Source organism: Zootoca vivipara, chromosome 3 (assembly GCF_963506605.1).
Source record: "Zootoca vivipara chromosome 3, rZooViv1.1, whole genome shotgun sequence".
In the NCBI taxonomy this organism is placed as follows: domain Eukaryota; kingdom Metazoa; phylum Chordata; class Lepidosauria; order Squamata; family Lacertidae; genus Zootoca; species Zootoca vivipara.
This window is the reverse complement of record NC_083278.1, coordinates 102,668,081-102,689,866: the sequence shown is the minus strand read 5'-3', so window position 1 is coordinate 102,689,866 and position 21,786 is coordinate 102,668,081. Positions and strand designations below refer to the sequence as shown.

The following is a 21,786-nucleotide window of genomic DNA, read 5'->3' as shown; positions in this document are numbered from 1 at the left end:
ATCCTGCTCTATGCATGCGCAGCGGCAAGGGTATTAATTGCATCAAAATGGAAAGGAGCTATCTTACAGGAATGGCAAGAAAAACTAATTGAATATCTAAGGATGGCAAAATTAACAGCAATAATTAGGAATGTTCCGAGGCAAAAGATAATAGGTGAATGGAAATACGTACAAGACTACTTGGAAAAAGAAAATATAGAAGTTAACTTAGCGAAATGCTTAAAATAGAGATTTAAAAGGAGAAAAGAAAACTATAAGTAAAGAGAAAAATGGTAATAGAGTGGAGTAAGAGGAACAGCAAGGGAGAGAAAATATGCAAAGGAACGCGTATTGTAAATAACAGGAAGTGAACTTTTCTTTCTTTTCTTTTTTCACCTTTATTTCCTTTTCACCTTTATTTGATTTTTTGCAAATGTATTTCTTTGTTTTCTAATTTTTACCCTGCATTTTTTCTATGATTTGTTCTTTATGATTTTGTAATTTCCTTTTTTGTTCTATTTTCTTCGTTTTGTATGTTTTTAAAATTGAATAAAGATTATTTTTAAAAAAGATTTAAAATACTATAATCTATTAAACATTAAAAGCTTCTCTAAACAGGGCTGCCTTCAGATGTCTTCTAAAAGTCTGGTAGTTGTTTTTCTCTTTGACATCTGATGGGGGGGGCGTCCCATAGGAGAGGTGCCACTACCGAGAAGGCCCTCTGCCTGGTTCTCTGTAACTTGGCTTCTCGTAGTGAGGGAACCCCCAGAAGGCCCTCAGCACTGGACCTCAGTGTCTGGGCAGAACGATGGGGGTGAAGACGCTCCTTCAGGTATAAAAAGGAAGCCCTTCTTCAGGCAGCACATAGTTAAAAAACCATGCAACTCACTCCCAACGGCAGGCAGTGCTAGAAGCCTTCAAAAGAGCATTGGACCACTTCAGGTAGGGGAGGGCTGTCAATGGCTTCCATCCACGGTCAGAGGCGGCACACCTCTGAATGCCTGTTGCTGGAAATGACAGGAATGGAAAGTGCTCTTGCCCTCTGCTCGTGAATTTCCCATAGACACCCATTTGACCACTGTGAGAACAGGATGCTGGACCAGATGGGCCACTGGCCTGATCCAGCAGGCTCTTATTTAGCTTCTCCCTGAATGTCTTTATACTGACGTGCCGCTGCACCTGCTCTTCAGTTTTTAACTTTGTCCTGCTGCTTATTCGCCTTGAAAAGGACTTTGTCCCAGGGGAGGGGTTAAAAATGCTTCACACACAAAAATTAAGCCTCTCTCCTTGGAGGAACGGCGAACTGTAAATTCAGTAGGCCAGTAGTTTCCAATTAGCGACACCGTTTTTCAACAGCCTACCCATGGATTCCCTCCACCCCCGCTACTTTTGAAACCGCCTGATATCTCTGTAGTTGGTCGTGTTATGTGAATGGTGCCATGATGCCCTCCAAAACACGTCCCAGGGCCAAACGGGACACGCGTCTTCTGGGCTGCGCTCCCACACAAGTCACGTGATCTGCACGAGTCACGTGATCTGCATGGCACCCAGAAACGGAATGCACTGGGCAGTCGAAGGGTACGTGCCGCAGACCAGCAACTGGAAACCACTGCAATGCACATTCATGAAATGACATTGCACCCCAACCATACAGTATACGACAGGAAACGTACCGCTAAGCCAGCCTGCTGCACCGACGCAGACGCGGAGTGCTTCTGCATGCACTGTAGCACGGAGCGCAGCCCCCCTCCGAGGGCAAAGAGGACCCGCCAGTCGTACTTGGCCATGAACCTGCACAGCATCTGTAGTGCCAACACCATCACCAGCTTCTCCTCCGCTCCGTGACTTAGCAGCTCCACCAGCAGCCTCCCCGTTTTCTCCCTGTGGGCAGCAGAAGGGGCAAGTCATCGCAGGAGCCTGGCCCCTCAACAGACGGCTGGAGACCAGGCCCCAAGCACACATAACCAGGCAAGGCAAATACTTCCTGCTACTGAACAGAAAACAACTTGTCGATAAATAACTTGTTGGCGATGCCACCTCTGGGAGGGAGAGGCGCTGTCCAGGTGGTACTGACCCATGACAGGGCCTTTTCAGTGGTGGTTCCCCAGTTGCGGAATCCCCCTCCCTAGTGAAGTGTTCCTATCTCCGTCATTATTTCAGGAGGAATTTGAAAACATCCCTGTTTTCCCAGGAATTTGGTGGGCTGAAGAATACTCTTCCTGGCAACCTTCAGACTGCTGAAGAAAGGAGAAGTCTTTTTAATTGTTATTGTTTTTAGGATGGTTTCAGCTGTGACATTTTTAATTGTAATTTGCTTTTTAGACTGTTTTAGAATGTGCTTGCTTCATTTTTCTTTTTTAAATCCTGTATCTGTTTGCTGCCCATGGGCTCCGTGGCGGGAGGCAGGGTGGGATGCAAATTAAATAAATAATAACAACAACAGAAAAAAAAGCTGTAACTGAGGATCTAGAGCTCGGTTCGACAAATCTGAAGAGAAGCACACTCAAAGAAAATGCAGAAGCTCACCCTTGCATAATGCTTCACTCAAACAGGCCTCGTGGTTTATTTAGAATTCTATCCACTCAAACATTTCATGGTACAAAGGGATGCCAACCTTATTCTACTGCTACCTATTCATCACTACTCGAGTTTTTATATAAAACCATGTTATCCATGGTAATTTTTACACTACAAGTGAGATCAAAACCCTGCTTTTGTTTTCATCTGCTTACAATGGTCTCCTAAGTAACTTATAAATTTCCCCCCTCTCTTTCATACCTGCCAATTTGCTGTCAGAGAAATAAGGGACCGGGCCAGTAATAGCAGACCGGAAGTAGCGCTGCCGCCATGCTCAGAAGTGACTTTTGATGCTGCTCTGCCCAGTTCCAAAATGGCCACCGCGCCAGAAGTCGCACTGCAGCCATTTTGGAACTGGGCAGAGCAGCATCAAAAGTCGCTTCTGAGCATGCTCCGCCCAGCTCCAAAATGGCCGCCACGCCAGAATAAACCGGGGAAAAACAAAAAAAATCTGTTTTTTCAGCTAGGAACAGCTGGAAAAACAGGGATTTCCCGGGAAAACGGGAGACTTGGCAGCTATGCTCTCGTTTATAAAGATTTTTGTGAGTTTTCCAGTCAGTTTTGCCACCTTGGCATAGTCCATCAGCTTGGTTTGTCATTCTTCTCTGGTAGGGACTATATATCTGAGTTTCTAACACAGCTGGGGGGTGGGTTTCAAATGTTGCTGGGGACCAAAAAAAGGGGAGCCTCGACGCTGGTGTAGATGTTACTGAGCTAGATGAAAGAATGTCCTGACTCAGCTTCCTTCCTATGCCCAGAACCAGAAAGAAGGAGGAGACCAGAACTGACCTTCTGGAGACCTCACACTCCATCCTGACGACATGCTTCTCTTGCCTCTCTCGCTCAAGCTCCTCCTCCAAGATGCTGATGGCGAATCTGAGGCCGGCCATCTGCTGCTCGGCGTCACAGCTGGGCTTCTGGATCATTTCCAAGGCATTGGAGAGCTGCTCAATGGTGCTCTTCTTCCCGACCAGCTTCACACTGCAGAAAGCTGATCAACAGATCTATCAGCACAACGGTCCTTCAGTCAGTTTCATCCTCGCATCCTCGCACCTGCTTGCTTGCTCCTCCTCAAGTCACCCACAGCACACAAACCCTTTTTGGCCCTAAAGGCTTTCCCTAGCATTCCTTTTTTTTTTCCTCCCACCGGATGTGATGACAAGAAGCTACCCAGGCAATTATCAAACCAGAAACTTGACCGTGTTCTCGGGGGGTTGTGGGTTCAAGCCCCACGTTGGGCAAATGAGTCTTGCACGCCGCCTTCCCACTGGTTAAGATAAGAACCACCGAGCTAGACCTGACAAGCAATACAAGGCTGTTGCTGCTGCTGCTACGGGGGAAAGTAGGCCTCACTCCAGAAGCCTAATAAGAAAATTCCCTTGTGCTGCTATGTTCTGCTTTTCTGCCCTCCTCAGCCAATGATGCAGGGCAGGAATGGGGAAATACAAAATGTTGTGACAGGACCATAGCTGCCAAGTCTCCCGTATTCCCCGGGAAACCCCCGTTTTTCCAGCTGTTCCCACGATTTTTTTGTTTTTCCCCGGTTTATTCTGGCGTGGCGACCATTTTGGAACTGGACGGAGCATGCTCAGAAGCGACTTTTGATGCTGCTTTGCCCAGTTCCAAAATGGCTGCAGCGCGACTTCTGGTGCGGCGGCCATTTTGGAACAGGGCAGAGCAGCATCAAAAGTAGCTTCTGAGCATGCTCCGCCCAGTTCCAAAATGGCGGCAGCGCTACTTCCGGTCTGCTACTTCCGGTCCAGTCCCTTATTTCTCAGGCCGGAACTTGGCAGCCATGGACGGGACAAGCTCAACTACACAAACGTTAGAGAGGGCAAGAGGAGCTCAATACAAGTCTCTCATTTTTGGCGGCTCCTGCTGTTACATCCAGTTTAGTCCAAGGCAAAGTCTCTTGAACGCAAAGTTAAGTCCCAGTGTCTGCCAATTACTTACCTTTGGTCTTCTCATCCAGTGTGTCTGGGTAGGAAAGTCCTTCCACTCTGAGGAGCTCATGAACCAGCTGGGTGTCTGTTTTCTCTTCCACGGATGGAGCTGCAGAAGGCGCTTCAGCAGGCAGCGAGTCCTCCTCTATCTTTTTGGACGCCACAGCTTGGGAAAGGCCGCCACACTTCGCAGGGGCCAGATCCATCTTTTGGCCATCCTGCCCCTCTGTCCCTCCTTCGCTGGAGGAATACTTGAGATAGACGTGGGAGCTGCGCAGGTCACTTTGGGCGTTGCCCTGGCAGCGCCTGCTCAGGAACTGGAGCACTTTCTGAGCTAGCTCTACGGACACAGACAGCGGGATCAGGCCTTCCTCGTCTAGCTCTGGCAGCTAGAAATGCAGAGAGAAATATTTGATGTACAGAGACCCCGTTGCAGCCCATGTTCCCAGGGACAACAGAACAAAGGCAAACAAAATCAAGAGACTTGGGGGTAATCACTGATTCAGCCTTGACACTAGAGCAGGGGTCGGCAAAAATTTTTAGCCGCGGGCCAGTCCACTGTCCCTCAGACCTTGTGGTGGGCCGGAGAAGCGGCGGGGGGGGGGAGCTGGAGGAAGAGGCAAGAGGGGCAAGTAGTCCTCCTCCCCACCCCCCGGCCCCGGCCCCGGCCCCAACCGCTGCACTTACCTTCCCTGGGACTGCCGTCGCCACCACCACTGCTACTGCTGCTTCTCATGAGAAGGCAGAGTGAGTTTGTCTACTCCACTCTCTGGCCCACACGGGCACCAGGGCGGCGGTGGCAGCGGAGGGAAGATGAGTGGCGTGAAAGGGCTGACTCCGGAGAGGGGCTGCTTAAAATGGCACTCAGCCAGCTCAGCCCAGCCCCCTTCCTCCTCTAGGCAGGGCGGGGAGAAGCCAGGAGGAGGGAGGGAGGGAGGGAGGAGGCGTCGCCATGGTGTGTGAGAGGGAGAGGGGGGAAATGGAATGGCACAGGGGGGGAAATGGCACAGCCCGAATGAACAGAATCCCCACGCCGATCCATGGGCAGTCCGCGGGCCGGATCCTGAAGGAAATTGGGCCTGATCCTGCCTGCGGGCCTTAGTTTGCCGACCCCTGCACTAGAGACCCAAACATCCTCAATAGCCCAACACACCTTCCACCAATCAAAGCTAGTGTGTGCCAGCTGCAGCCCCACTTTAGTGGCAGAGATAGCCTGGCCACAGTTATCCATGCTCTTGCAACCTCCAGGCTGGACTACTGCAATGCTTTGTATGTGGGGCCGCTTTTTGAAGGCAGTTTTGAAACCTCTGGGTGTAACCAGTGCCTGACATGCTCCCAGCACTCTTCTCAAAATCGGAAATGTGTCAACTGCTCCAAAAAGAAAGGTGACCTTTGGTCTGGGGCAACCTGGAATTGTTTTATACAATCTGGGAAAAATGCAGCCCAGGGAAGTCGGTCTGGGACAGGAGTGAAGGGTGGGATATGGGTTATTTGAGACTCAGAACATTCTCTCTCTCTCTCTATTAATATTTTTTACAGTCTTACATTCAGAAAAGAAAACATCTTTTGACATTCTTTACTTTACATTCTGTAAATATATATCCGTATACAGTACAATAATACATTTTCTCCCTTTATGTCCCTATGACTTCCCTCCACCCGTGCTTGGCATCATTTAATTATTTTTTATATCTTTTAATGTAGTGATTAAAACCGTACACTTTGCATGATAGCCCACATGGAACCTTTTCCATCTTTTTAACCTAACTTTGTGAACCTCAGCCTAAGCATGTCAATGAATTTCTTTTGGAACAATGTTTTAATATGTATTCTTCTACACATTGCCACTCTTTCCTTAGTTTCTGTTTTGAATGTAATCTGACTGCCGCCATCATTCTGGCGAGATCGATGAACTCACAAAATTTAATTTGCCATTCAGCTACCGAGGGGACTATGTCTCCCTTCCAGTTTTTTGCAACTAGAATCCTGGCGGCAGCTGTCGTGTATAAGAATATTTTTTCCTCTTATCATTTGGGATGCCTTTTGTCACTATACCTAGAAGAAACGCTTCTGGTCTTTTCTCGAATGTTGTTTTAAACATCTTTTTTAATTCTTCAAGAATACTACCCCGGAACTTTTTTATTTTCTCACACCCCCACCATACATGACACATTGTTCCTTCTGACATCTTACATCTCCAGACCTCAGAACCTTCTCATCCTGGAACAGGAAGTAGCAACAGAAACCGGCTCATTCCTGCCTTAAATGAACCTCCCACTACTGGTTCTTCCCAGCTCTTTACCTTCTCGTTCTGTTGGATGATCTGGACCACTTCCTGCTGCTCCTGCTGTTCCAGCTTCTTAACAAAGAAGAGGAGCTCCCACCATTCGGCCCGGCTCAGAGTCTCAGATTTCTCCTTCATATGATCCGTCAGGTATGGCACCGAGTATAGGCCCCCAAAGGGTTTACGGTACGTTGCCTGGTTAGCTTGCAGGTGAGCACAAAATAACAGAGGGGTGTTTTATGGCTTCTCAAGAGAGCGTCGCCGTTTTTTTAAAGTTTTTTTTAAAAAATTTTTAAATAAACTTTATTAAATCACTTTAAAAACATTACAAAAAAGAAAACCAATACAGTTTCCCCATCATAACAATATCACACTTCACAAATCAAACCATTATATATAAATAAAATTAACGTCCAAACTCTAACACATCGCTTAGCTTTAAATTTCCCCCATTTCTTGCGTTACTATTCTCCTAAACAAAGACCTATTATATGTTTCTTTCTTATCACAATTTCCTCTTAATTTCCCTGTGTCACTCTAAGCTAAACAGATCACTAACTCCGTTTTAATTTTTTTTCCCTTAAAATAATCCTCTACATATTCCCATTTCTTCATAGACATTTGTTTCGACGTATTCCTAATTGCCGCAGTCATTCTATCCAAATTAATAAAATCCACTAATTTTAACTGCCATTCTTGTATTGTGGGTGCCTCTTCATTTTTCCATTTTTGGCCTATTAGCAATCTTGCAGCTGCACAAGCATAGAGAAAGATATTTTTTCTATCCTCTGGAAAATTTTCAAACTTAATAAAAAATATTCCGGGTTTTTTTTTAATGTGATCCTTATCATCTTTTTCAATTCCTCATAGACTTCCCCCCAGAATTTGTAAATTTTGTCACATCCCCACCAACAATGTAGAGCGTCGTTTTAAGTGCTGTCCTCAAAGCAAAAATCCCCTTGCCTGGTCCAGGTGGAAGAAGCAGCCATTTTTCCCCAACCCCACAAAGCAGCTTTAACCTCTAACACTATCATACACTCCTACAGGTGTGTCTACACAGAAGTAGGTCTTGCTGAGTTAAATAGGGCTTACTCCCGGGTAAGTAGAAATAGGATGGCTCTGCTAATGGACAGGTCAAAGGGGAAAGAAAGGAAATGTAACGAAAAAAATGGGAAACCAGCTGAATTTATTGTTATATTGTTACCCTTCAAGTGCAGTTTTCAGGCTCTTTTGGGAGCAAGGGAGGGATATAGATTTAATAAATTAACATAATAAAATAAATGTTTGTGCAAGGTAAGCCAGTATTCTCATCTCCATAGTACAGTTGGGAGGCTTAGACCTAGCAACTGTCCTAAGCCCATCCACTGAGCTCAGGGGTGAGATGAGCTTTGAGTCCAAGGCTTCAGTGAATTCAAAACCAGTGAAATAATCTCTGATGTCACACATAGGAAGGAACATGGGGAACTGCTTTGTAGCAAGCCAGACCGTTGGTTCATCTTGCTCAGAATTCCTGACACTTGACTGGCAGAGCTACCAGTATTATTATTATTATTATTATTATTGCTGTTATTTTTTACCTATGTCATTTTAAACTGTGATATCAATGCTATTTTCTTAGTTTTATATTTTGATTTATGTGGAAATTGTTTTCCATTTGGTTTTATTATTTTTTTGATGTGGTTTATTTATTGTTTATGACTTTTGTAATTATGTAAATCGTGTGATGCTGTAAGCCGCCTTGAGCACTGTTTTTAACTATGGAAAGGTGGCATACAAATAAAATGGAGCAGTTTTCTGCTGCTCCAGAGAAGCGGACACGGAGCAACGGATTCAAACTACAAGAAAGAAGATTCCACCTAAACATTAGGAAGAACTTCCTGACAGTAAGAGCTGTTCGGCAGTGGAATTTGCTGCCAAGGAGTGTGGTGGAGTCTCCTTCTTTGGAGGTCTTTAAGCAGAGGCTTGACAGCCATATGTCAAGAATGCTTTGATGGCGTTTCCTGCTTGGCAGGGGGTTGGACTGGATGGCCCTTGTGGTCTCTTCCAACTCTATGATTCTATGATTCTATGATGATGATGATGAAGATGATGATGGTGATGATGGCCTACTAGCTGACCCTTTTAATTGGAAATGAACCTGGAGCTGGCGCTGTCAGGCAAGGAATGCCGAGACGGAGGATTTAACTCTTTATTGTCAAAAGTACACCTACAAGTTAGGAAAAGGGATGTCCATCAGTCCGACGTCTCTCAGCTGCTCCAGATGTGCAGCCGATGAGGCAGTTGCCGCGACAGAGAGGCACCACCCCTCAACCTCCACTTATGTATCTTCCCCACCCGAGTTGCACACAAAGAAGCAGAGACTACGCCTGTGTGTAACCTGCTTCTTCTCCTCCCATTTCAGCCCTCTCCTGGTCCAGGGAGGCAATGGAGCAGGAGAGGAGGGGGCAGCAGGAGGAGGTGTGGAAGCCCTTGACTCTACACCAGCCTGACCTCTCTCTCCCTCCTCCGGCACCGATTCTGCACTCTCCAATCCTGCAGCTTCCCCGCCTCTGCCTCTCGCCTCCTGGTTGTTACAGGCTAAGCCAGATCACTGATCCCTTCTCCTAAAGTCAGCCTCCAACCTCGCTGCTCAGCATCCAGCCAGCTCCTGACAGCAAAGCATGTGCTCTGATCACTGAGCTTTGGTCCCTTCTAAAAAATGGAGAAGGGGAGAGGGAAATAGCCTTTCAACAGTCCGTTTCATCTATTCAGGACTCAAGGGAGCCAGGGAAAGAACAGACTGAAGCCAGCCTACAGAGAAAGCGCAAGCAGCAAAAAACGCAGCCCAAAGACAGAGATAAGAACCATGAATGATGAGCTGGGTGGAATATGCATCTAATATCCCAGCACTGCCTTACCTGTGTCCCGTCTCAGAGAGGCTGTAAGGCTGGTTAACTTTTCTTGGGCTTTCTCATCTGCATGCCCCGAGGAACCAATGATCTCAACCATGTGCCAATGCACCCAGTATGTGCGGCCCAGAGACTCCCAGTAAACCTGGAAACAAACAGGGGCCGACATAAAAAGAAGAAGACTCAGCCTACTTGTCCTGCAAGCAAAGACATTTGACCTTGCCTCTTATACTATTCAGCAGCCATAATCATTTATTATTTATATGCCACCCCCATCTGAAAGGGTTGCCCGAGCCACTCTGGGCAGCTTCCAACAAATTTTAAAACCACAGTAAAACATCACACATTAAAAATTTTCCTGATACAGGTCCGTTTTCAGGTGTCTTCTAAGTCAGGTACACCGCTACCTCAATTTAAATACACAATTTAAGCATACTTAAGCTGAAGCGAACTTTCCCACTGAAAGTAATAGAAAGTGGATTAATCCGTTCCAGACGGGTCCACGCGGAGTACTTAAACTGAAAGTACTCAAACCAAAGCGTACTTAAACCGAGGTATGACTGTAGTTGCTTATTTCAGGGAGGCTTTTAATGTTTAATAGATTATCGTGTTGTATTTTTCTGTTGGAAGCCACCCAGAGTGGCTGGGGAGACCCGGCCAGATGGGCGGGGTATAAATAATAAATTATTATTACCGGTATTATTATTATTATTATTATTATTATTATTATTATTATTTCCTTGATATCTGATGGGAGGGCGTTCCACAGGGCGGACGCCACTATCAAGAAGTTCCTTTGCCTGGTTCTCTGTAACCTCACTTCTCACAAGGAGGGAACTGCCAGAAGGCCCTCAGAGCTGGACCTCAGGGTCCGGGCTGAACAACAGAGAGGGCCCCCGGTCAGACCAAAACCCTCCTCTTGACCCAGTGGTGATTCTGCTGCTCATACCACCAAGGCCAGAATAGCTTTAGAAACCCAATGAGATCCCAAAACATCAAAAATTCCATAGCCTACGGCAACCCCTGGGTTCTGAAGGCAAGGAAGTTCCTCTCTCCCAGCTTTGTCCCCAAACCCAGCAATACCTGGATCGGTGGCGTGCCGTCATTGCTCTGGAGGAACTCGCCTTCGTCTCCCGCGCAGACTTTCTCGTAGTCTTCCAACATGCGCACATGCATGCCCCGCACCAGCTTCTCCTGCACATACTCCACATAGCTGTTGCGACTGGGGAAGGCCGAGCGCAGTTTGAAAGTGCCGGTCTCCTTCTGGGGGAGCCGAGCGGCTGGTGGGACAGTGGCGCCACTGGGAGCCTGGGGCTGGAAGATAGACTGAACTGCCCCAGGCGGCTTCCTGCTGAGAGTCCGGAGCTGCCAACCGCGATCCCAGCCCATGGCCTGCACCAGCTCTGAAATAAGGCTGGCCATGGCCATGCTGAAGTCAAACTCGCGCTGCAGCCTTTTGCTGTCCCTGGAGCACGTACTGGAGGGCTCAGATGTTGCATGCTCCCCTCCTGGGTCTGTGCCGCTATGGCGTTTGTCCACGAGGGAGGTGGCACATAGGTAGCGCTTCACCAGAGAAAACAGCAGCTTCCCTGGAATCTGGAGCAGGGAAGAAGATCACACATCTATTCCCAATAAATGCTGTTTCCCATTCCCCCCCCCCCACAAACAATCAAGAATATTTCATTTTCATTTCAAGTTTAATTTGCATACCATCTTTCTCTATTGCTATTCACAAGGAGGCTTCCAAAGCTGAAGAATCAACAAAACATGCAACAAAGGTCCCCCATCTTATAACAATTTGATTCAATACAAAAAATAAAATAAACTCGTATCCAATGAAATAATATTCAATAATCCATTATAGAATATAATAGCACACAATAAAATGAAATAGGAGGCAACGAGCAGCTCTTCCAGTTGCTCATGTTATGTCCTCACACGTGGGTCAGAATAAGTGGATGTAAACTTTTTAAACTAGCAGTATATTTCCCATTTATTTGATTTGAACTAGTAGGACCACGACTGCTTTAACCAACAGGTGCATCACCCAACTGGTACGAGTGTTCCATCTGAACACCAGGACAAAGAATATCATGGTAGCCAGGTTAAACCATGTAAGACACTGTACTTATGGACTTCAGCTCTTTCCATGCCAACTTACAACCTCCATTATCCTTATTATTATTATCATTATTAAAATTTGCACACCGTCCTTCATCCATAGATCACAGGGCAGTTCACATCATAAAAATACAACCTCTAGCACACTGTTCACACCCTTGAGCTCAGCCTGCCTCCTCTCATGTCTGGCTGAACAGTGTCCTTGAACTTTGCACATCCCTCCTGCTTGCCTGGAGGGAAGGAGGGAAATCTTTGGCTGTTGCATGGCTGTTCTGAAGTCTGCCACATAAAGCAAGTGCCCTGCCCACGTTCGCTTCTAGACCCTCCTGCAACTGGCATGTGGTCCGTGGAAGGTTGTCTATGAGGGAATGTAGCCCTCAGGCTGAAAAAGGTTGGCCACTCCTGTTTTACATGGTTTGCTGGTTACAAGAAAGATGCTACAGGGTAATGTTTATAAGACATTCCTTCTAAAGGTAGAAAACAAATGCATGCAAGATGCTATACACACGTGACGAAGCGACGCAAGGCCTGGTTGTAAGAATAAAAGGATACAGATTTTTGTACAACCAAGCTAGGAATGCACTGACGAAGGAGATTAAAGTGTCAAAAGGAACCTATCATTCAGACTCTATTCTCAAACAGGGACTCAGCTACTCTTTGGAAGAATTTACAGAACATTACTGAATATAAGAGAACATCTTCTGCCCCAGAGGGTCCAAAAATTGGCAAACGACCTGAATCAGTTTTATAGCAGGTTCAAAAGTCAAGCATTATCAACTAGTGCCATTCCGTCGGCGCCAGAGGCACCAACAACCACCTCAACCTGTTCTGAAGTCACTCCGCTGGTGATCTTGAAATAGTGCTCTGCACACTTTGTATAAAGTACTTTTACCTGCAATGTAGCCGAAACAAAATTCCAAGTATGTTAGTACTTGGCCAATAAATTATTATTCTATTATTCTAATATTCTATTATTCTATTAAAATGTAAATGATGCTCTATTATGCATAAATCAGCATGGTTTTCATGGTCAAATCTGCACCACCAACGGGGCAAAACTATGAAAAAATAGCCCTGTAAACTGGATTCACATCCATTATTTAAAGCGGTCTTTTCTTCCTTGCTGATTGAGACCATTATTTAAAGTGCCTTGACTTAAATCAGCCTTTCCCAGCTCTCCAAATTATTTTGGACTTTTAACTCTCATCAGCCTTGACCACAGGCTGTGACGGCCCGGAACTGCAGGCCAAAACATATTCAGGGTTGGCGATGCTTTTTTGCAAGGCTGATTTTGTGAGGCACCTTGAACGTGCAAATAAGACAGGCTATAAATAAAGTAATGGAGGGGGGGTTCCTCCGTCCACCTGTCCCCCTGCCTTTAATAAATAAACAAATACTGCTCTCCAGGTCACTTCACAATTATCTCGCCCACACACCCCTCGAATAGACCTCCAGACCTGAACTGGAAGCAGCCCCATCTAGTTCAGTTAATACCTGTGGAAGGGGAATCCCCTCAAAGGACATGCAGTGCTCTTCTGAGGATGTTGTTTCTGCAAACAGCTCCAAGAGGGTATAGCGGCTGTCAAAGTCCATGTGTTGTTCAATGCCATCCTGCCGGCTCAGGGACAAGAGGACATAGGCTCGGCTCCCTGAAACCAGAGAGACAGTATCTACTATGGTGCTTCCTTTGCATATGTACTAACGCATCTTCTTGGTCACAGAACGCCAGCTCCACAGCAAGATGGGAGTCGGTTCTTTCACACAGAACACAGACATACACAGCAGGAATACATGCCAGCTCAGGGCATAAAACGAGGCAATTCCAGGGAGCAGTTTACAGAATGAGGCTCAGGGGATTAATTCTTGACAAGAAACTAAGTCAGAAAGCTAAGAGGAAGCAGGAAGCAGTTAATGGCCTGGTTTACACCTTACCCTAAGCCAAAGTACGGAATAGTGGGACTGGCAAAATGCTTCTGCCCACCCAGGGCAGCTCTTCATGCTCAAGGCAGGAATGTGCATACCAGGTTCCTGGCAGGAAAAGGCTGGGATGTCCCATTTTGCTACTTTGAGGTGCGTTCATCAAATGCAAACGGACGTCTCATCGTTTAAAATAAAGTTGGTGCCCAAATATGGCTTTGAGAATCATAACCGACAGTCACCCTATATTTTTTGGGTAATTCAACCACTTATTAGAAGTATTAACCAAGGCCCAACAAGAAACAATTCTCCTAGGATATTAAGGGGGGGAGGGGATAGTGTCTGTTTACATCGGTAGGGGGATGAGGATAGCATTGGCTAGGCACTGTCATTTAATGCAACTGACGAAAGAACATGTCTTAAGATACTTTAGAAGCCTTAGGTCCAAACCAGACATGTAGCATCACCTGGCGAGGTTGATAATTAATGGGATCAGAGCAAGCAGGGAGGGAATTTAACTCTTTTGGCTCCTTCTGTGGACTGATGAATATCCCTTGTCTAAAATTTGTATTTCCATTAGGAGGAACCTCTCCCCCATCCCACCCTTGACACCAATAAGAGTCTGCAAACACCAACTTGCGAATAGGGCTTTCCTTCAGGACTGCTGCATAGGAGGAAAGGATTAAATACCCGTTCATGCATGCTCCAATCTTGATAATTATCAGCACACACATACCACCTGATGCTAGTTGCATTTTTAAAAACCCTGCATTTTAAATACGAAGGGCTAGTCTGGCCCTTAAACAGGAAATGCATCATAGCTGGAGACAGTCCCTAAAAAAGAACAAAGCTTCTGGGTCTCACCTTTTGGAATGTAATATATAAAGTAAAAATAATATTGGGAATGACTGGGTACTAAACACAAATCACCCAGTTACCAGTGGCCCCTTAAAGTATGCTTCACGCAGAGTATGCGCAGTTAGAAGTTGACCTGGCTAAGCAAAACACCACCAAGAGTGTGAAACCCCTTACTAGCTGTATGCTTGTCAAAGCATACAGATGAAAAACAAACTGTTGGGTTTCTTCATCGGAAAAACAAACTGACTCTAAAGGCTTTAAACTTAAAGATAAATACTTTCTCCCACATCCAAAACCTTCCCACAAAAAACCTCCCACAAAACTCTCATTAAACTACCCGAGAACTATCAGCAAACAAAGTAATTATACTAAGGTTTAACTAAAGGGATCTCTTAAACTAAGAACAAACAGAGAGTGATCCATAACGAGATGTATCAAACTGCAAGATCTAGCAAAGAGATGAGGAAGGCTTTCTGGCAGAGCCTTATATACAAAAAAACCAGAGCCCACGCCTGTGAGCAATTAAGAGAAACGCTTGCACCTGTTTCTCTTAAACAGACAGTGTTTACATTAGACCGGCACTAAAGTAATGACTACTCAAAACAAAATCCAACATCACCTGCATCATGTGAAGCCAGAGCCCTCAGGATCTTGCCTGCGCTGCGACGGACCTGCTCCTCCTCGTTACACAGCATCTTCATCAGCAGACTGAGGGCACCCGTTTCCTTGAAGACCCCCATCAATGAGCCAATGCTGGCATAAGCACTGAGCACTTGAATGGTGTTCAGGATGGAGGACTGAGGGACTGTGGTGCTGGCCATTTGCCAAGCAGCCCGCTGCACTAAGTTCCTGACATCGGCCTTCATCTCCGAAAGAGATGCTTCATCCAACATGACATCGGGAGGGAATATTCTGCGCGAACTCTCTTCCTTGGGTGTCCTCTTGCCTAAGAGGGTTGGGCAGTTGGCATAGGCATCATCTGCCGACATCCACATCAGGAAATTCTCCATGCCGCTCTCTGCTGAACAGGTGCCAGGTCTACTTCCTGTACCATTTTCCAGGCTGAGGCAGTTCCAGCGAATCAGGTATTCAAGGTGCCCATTGGGACCACAGCGCTGCCGGATTAACTCCTCAGGATAGGTCTGAATCTTGGGTCCGAGATGCACTAACACATTTCCATTTTGCCTCTCAATCACCATGACAGGGAAAGCATCTGCCAGTACAGAGAGAAGCAGGTCACGTCCTCTGGAAGCACCTCTAAATAGAGGACTATAGAAACATTGAGTAAGATAGCCCAAAATACAGGAACATTGCTTTGAGACACAACTATGGCATGTTCAGTGCGCTGTTAGAAAATACTACCCCAGGAAGATGACACATTCCTCAAACTTGGCAAATAGCTGAGATCCTTGTTGGAGTTACCTTTCTTTCTACTGGATCTCAGAATACTAGAACTCGGGGCCATGCAATGAAGCTGAACATGGGAAGATTCAGGACAGACAAAAGAAAAGAACTTCTTCACACAGTGCATAGTTAAACTATGGAATTCACTGTGGCCAAAGGTAACAATGGATACCAACTGGGATGGGTGAAAAAGAGAATAAGACAAATTTATAGAGGATGTAACTATCAATGGTTACTAGTAGTAGTAGGTTCTACTACATTGTCAGACGCAGTATGCTTCTGAATGCCAGTTGCTGACAATCGCACATGCGGAGAGTGCTGTTGCGCCAATATCCTGCTTTGGGTTTGTGAGAACAAAATGATGGATGAGATGAGTCACTTGCCTGATCCAGTTGGGCTATTTTTATGTTCTTATATCCACTCATGCCAACTTGGGCTGCCCCTTCAAAGAACTTCAACCAGGGCCAGCATATTTTGTGAATGTCAGGAAGCCTGACAGTGAACGTGCTCCAAGTCTAACTTAGGCACCTACAACAGTTTGCACTAATTATTTATTTCTAAAGATAGCATTCTGGAATATGGACAAGCTGTCCCGCACCAAAGGGTTTCAAGAAGACCTATAGAACTTTATTGTCTCCTAATGGCAATCCGACTGAAGTATACTTCTCTATAGAGAAACTTTAGTTCAGTACAGACATCGTGACCATAGATGAAGCTGGGCAAAAATAACTCACTGACAAAACAGCACAAAAGTGAAAGCTGTTGTAATCTAATGAGGTGTGACGTGACCTAATGCTGCACTGGAATTTAAGCATGTGTTCTCCCTCCAATTATTCAGTGCTTGCGGTCTTGTACTCTTATATCTATTTTCCCCACTTATAAGCAACCTATCTTGGACAAGTATCTATCCTGGAGACAGATGTGAATAACTTGCTAGCTTATATATTTTGAAAGGGAGACTGCCGGTTACTGTTTCATTTCAGTGATCTAGTTGTACAGGTGGAGATATAGCACAATCCAACCTAATTGAGTCTACAACTTCTACACTCCATCTGAAGACTATTACAAACCACACAGAATACTGTATACAGGTAGGTAGCCGTGTTGGTCTGACGCAGTCAAAACAAAATAAAAAAAAATCCTTCCAATAGCACCTTAGAGACCAACTAAGTTTGTCATAGGTATGAGCTTTCTTTCAGTGTATCTGAAGAAGTGTGCATGCACACGAAAGCTCATACCAATGACAAACTTAAAAAAAGGTAAAGGGGCCCCTGACCATCAGGTCCAGTCGTGACCGACTCTGGGGTTGCAGCGCTCATCTCGCTCTATAGGCCGAGGGAACCGGCGTTTGTCCGCAGACAGCTTCCGAGTCATATGGCCAGCATGACAACGCTGCTTCTGGCGAACCAGAGCAGCACACGGAAACGCCGTTTACCTTCCCACTTTGATGTGCTTTCGAACTGCTAGGTGGGCAGAAGCTGGGACCGAGCCCACCCCGTTGCAGGGATTCAAACCGCCGACCTTCTGATCAGCAAGCCCTAGACTCTGTGGTTTAACCCACAGCGCCACCTGGGTCCGGATGACAAACTTAGTTGGTCTCTAAGGTGCTACTGGAAGGGTGGGGTTTTTTTTTTGTTTTGTTTAGAATACTGTAGTCTATGAAAGATTATGCACCTAAACTACATTTTTATTTAAGGAGTTATGAAGACCACATCTTTATTAAAGAAGAATCCTCCTTGCAGCTTCACATCACAGTTCAAAGTCAGTAGGATGGATATCCTTTAACAAACCTGTTAAACATGTCCTTCTTGAGGAATACCAGGGACCCCCACCCCCACCCCCACAAAAATTATAGTTTGAAAACCACTGCTGCCATAGGGCTGCGCAAATGTGCTAGCTAGCACGTGCCAGTGTGGGATCTTGCCAATCTATCCCGTCTAGTATATTCTACCCAAACACTTTTCAGTTGAGATCAGTTTCCAGTTAAAAAGCACTCAAAAAGTACCGTTACGATGCCATCCAGAGGAGCAGCTATGTTTGCAGCAGAGAGAGAAAGGTGAAATAGCACCATAGAGACTTCCAAATCTATCATGGCTTGAGCCTGCGCACAGTCCCACAAAGGTTGTATCCCATGAAGTGGACTCCTTTTGATATTTCGATTTATTACTGGGCCAGCTGCAAACCTTATCGCGAGGCTCTATGTGTGTATCTACATATTTAATACATAAATAAAATAATGATAAAGCATAGATAGATACAAGATAAAACGACACTGTGCTGCATGATATATATGTTATCATATATATGTGGTAACACTGCGCTGCGCTGCAGCTTCAGATCGGGCTCGGCCACCTCGCCCCAGCTCCCCACGAGGTCTCCTGAAGCGATGGCAGGGGGCGGGGTCCCCATGGAACTTAGGAGGCGCGCGAGCCTTGGACGCTCGACAGCTGCCGGTTCGATACTGCCGGAAGCCTCGATATTATAAAATAATCTCACTCGCAACCCCACCCCACAAAACCCATCACAACATTAATACACACACGCAAAACAACAACCGCCGCCACCCCGCAACCCCTTGGGCGGGCGAGCCTCGTCGGCAGTCTCCCTTATTTTATCCAGCCTACCAGCTGCCTCACCTCTTCCGCCTTTCCTGCTCGTGTCCCGCCTTCCCACTGACGGGCTACGGCTGCCGTCGCGAGCCAAACTTATTACTTTCGCGGAGCGTCTCATTGCAGACAACAGATGGAACAAAATATCTCTTTTTATTCCCACCCCCACCCTTTATTTTATTTTTATTTTTTGCTTTGTTGGATTAAAGAGTATTATTTATGCATCCCCCCTTTGCTTATATTCTTTAATTATTTGCTTCATGAAATTTATATGCCTCCTGATTGCAAGAGGGAGGCGAACTTCTCAAAAGCTGGTTGGCCAAAAAAGATAAAACTATAATATTAATTAAAAAATAAGCAACCACTAAATTAAAAAACAAATACAGGAAGTTTAAAGCCCTGCAATACAATGGGCTAAAAACAGAACTGAAACCCACACCAGGCTTTCTAAAGCATCTGGGATTATAAATCAGTTGGATATATATATTATTATTTTTTGCATGAGTGTGCAAACATGTGGATGCTTGTAAAGGGTAATTTTAATGCTGGTGGTCAACAAAGACTGTCTCGAGGCAAATCTTTAAAAATGTAGTATAAACACTGACAACTGGGAAACACTGGCCTGCGAGCGCTCCAGTTGGAGAACAGCCTTTACCAAAGGTGTCATGGGCTTTGAAGAAACTCGATCTCAGGACACAAGGGAGAAACATGCTAAGAGGAAGGCACGCTTGGCAAATCCGCACTGTGATCAACTCCCGCCTGGGAACCAATGTCCCCACTGTGGAAGGACGTGTGGATCCAGAATTGGCCTCCACAGTCACTTACGGACCCATTGTTAAAACTGTGTTTATGGAAGACAATCTCACTCGGCTACGAGTGATCGCCAAAGAAGAGGAAGGATGCTTGTGAACACATGTGTCACTTCAGTGAGTCCCCATCCCTGGAATGGGCAATAAAAATATTTTACCATAGTAAAAGATGTCATGCCTCACCTGAGGTGTGTCAACCGTATGAGGGGTGCCTACAGGGCAGTCCTATATATTGTACATTTCTGCTCATATGCAAATCCCATTAAGTTCAATGAGATTTGCTCCCTGCTAAGTGGTTTTAAGACTGCAATCCTCTGTGTACTCACTGAGGAACAGCCCCCATGGAGCACAGCTGGGAACATACTGGGAACAGGTAAGATAGATGCCACAGGTATTAAGGCTAAGTTTTATATTTTTGAACATGCAGAATTGCCATTGCTATTCTGCAGCCTCTCTGCATCATGAAATTCATTTTGCATCTCGCAGAGACTTGATACTGCAATTCTATATGGGTCTACTCAATGGTGAGTCCCACTGATTTCCACAAGGCTTTATCCCAGGTAAATGGGTATAGCATTGCAGCCTAATTCAGTCTAACATTTGCTGGAGCAGCTGGGCATAGAAAGGGGTAAATTTCCTTCAGCCTAATTCACCCCATGACCGAGGTAATCACAGGTGCAAGGTCAAATGAGCCATTTGCTGTGGTCATCGCTCTGAGCACTACCTATGTGATTAATGTATGTCAGCTAGTTTAGCTGGTGCTAGTGATGCGGTTGAAGCCTTAGAATTGCAGCAATGGAGATACCCTGTATCTGTAAAGGTAAAGGTAAAGAGACCCCTGACCATCAGGTCCAGTCGTGGACGATTCTGGGGTTGTGACGCTCATCTTGCTTTACTGGCCAAGGGAGCCGGTGTACAGCTTCCGGGTCATGTGTGGCCAGCATGACTAAGCTGCTTCTGGCAAACCAGAGCAGTGCACAGAAACGCCGTTTACCTTTCCGCCGGAGTGGTACCTATTTATCTACTTGCACTTTGACGTGCTTTTGAACTGCTAGGTTGGCAAGAGCAGGGACCAAGCAACAGGAGCTCACCCCGTTGCGGGGATCCAAACCGCCAACCTTCTGATTGTCTTCGACTACAGCACCACCCACGTCCCATACCCTGTATCTGTATGCATCTGTAAAAATGTATCTGAAAAGCCTGCAAGCTTAAACTTTCTTTTATGTGTATAACTTCACCCAGAGCTGTTTGCTGTGTCTGTTACTTCTGCAGCAGTAAGATTTGGAACTTACTGTCTCTGCTTCTGTGTGACTTTTACTCCAAGCATAACCCAGATCCACACATCCACTGCATGTGTGTCTTATCTCAGATTCGCAACATTTTAATTGCATCTCAAGACTCTCAACAAATGCAGGCTTTTACTCCTGAATCATGCCCAGATTCTCTTCTCCACCTTCCCTACCCACCCCTTATGTTTTGCTGAACCTCTAGCCATAAGGCTTCTGGTCCGGAGAACGTGAAAGCATGCTTGTTATTTTGGGGATGACGTTTTAGTTAATCCTAATGCAGGCATTGCTCTACCACGGTTTGTTAGTACTGTACTGCATTGCAATCTGCCCACATTACCGTAACAATTGGATTCTGCAGAGTTAATAACTTGCTCATAAATACAAAGAAAACAAATGAGCTTGTGGTGGACTTTAGGAGACAGAGGAACAAGGTCCAGCCACTTTTGATTGACGGAATTTGTGTAGAGCGGGCAACAACGTTTAGATTTCTAGGCATCAAGTTACAGGAGGATCTGTCCTGGAGTGTTAATACAAGGGGGCTTGTGAAGAAGGCGCAGCAGAGACTGTATTTTTTGAGAATATTAAGGGGAAAAAAATCTTCCACCAAAGCTGCTGCTTGCCTTCTATCACTGTGCCATACAGAGCGTGCTCACGTACGGTTTATGTGTGTGGTACGGAAGCTGTACTTCTCAGGATAGAGCAGGGCTGTGTAGAATTATTAAAACAGCAGAGAGCATTATTGGCTGCTCACTCTTCACCTTAGAACAAATCTACACCACCAGGTGCCATAGAAAAGCACTAGACATATCAAGAGATCCAACGCACCCTGGTCACCATTTCTTTCAGCTCCTGCCATCGGGACGGAGATATAGAACTATGCAGGCAAGAACGAGCCGTCTCAGGAACAGTTTATTCTCTAGAGCGATTTTGGCCTTAAATGGAATGCCTGGACTTTGAAGTCATCTTATTTTATTTGTTATTTGTATTATATTTACTGTTTTTAATTAGGTTTTGTAATTTTGGATTATGCAGAATGCTTTATCTGAGTGGATCTAGCAACCGAGTAATTTCGTTGTTCCCGCAAGGGGACAATGACAATAAAGATATC

General features: G+C 45.6%; 1 protein-coding gene across 4 annotated transcripts in view; it reads right to left on the bottom strand.

Moving 5' to 3' along the window:
* CUL7 (cullin 7) overlaps window positions 1–18,631 on the bottom strand; it is a 38,185-nt gene extending 19,554 nt beyond the window's left edge. The window contains exons 1-9 of one of the 4 annotated variants that reach the window (XM_060273054.1): window positions 18,608–18,631; window positions 15,187–15,836; window positions 13,287–13,441; window positions 10,755–11,267; window positions 9,681–9,816; window positions 6,802–6,986; window positions 4,510–4,888; window positions 3,346–3,547; window positions 1,653–1,860 (exon numbers count right to left, since the gene is read on the bottom strand). In XM_060273054.1, coding sequence (XP_060129037.1) covers window positions 1,653–1,860; window positions 3,346–3,547; window positions 4,510–4,888; window positions 6,802–6,986; window positions 9,681–9,816; window positions 10,755–11,267; window positions 13,287–13,441; window positions 15,187–15,766 — 2,358 coding nt within the window. In that variant the 5' untranslated portion in view covers window positions 15,767–15,836; window positions 18,608–18,631. The other 3 variants (XM_035111145.2, XM_035111142.2, XM_035111144.2) reach the window with 3 other exon arrangements.
* Window positions 18,632–21,786: the final 3,155 nt, after the last annotated feature.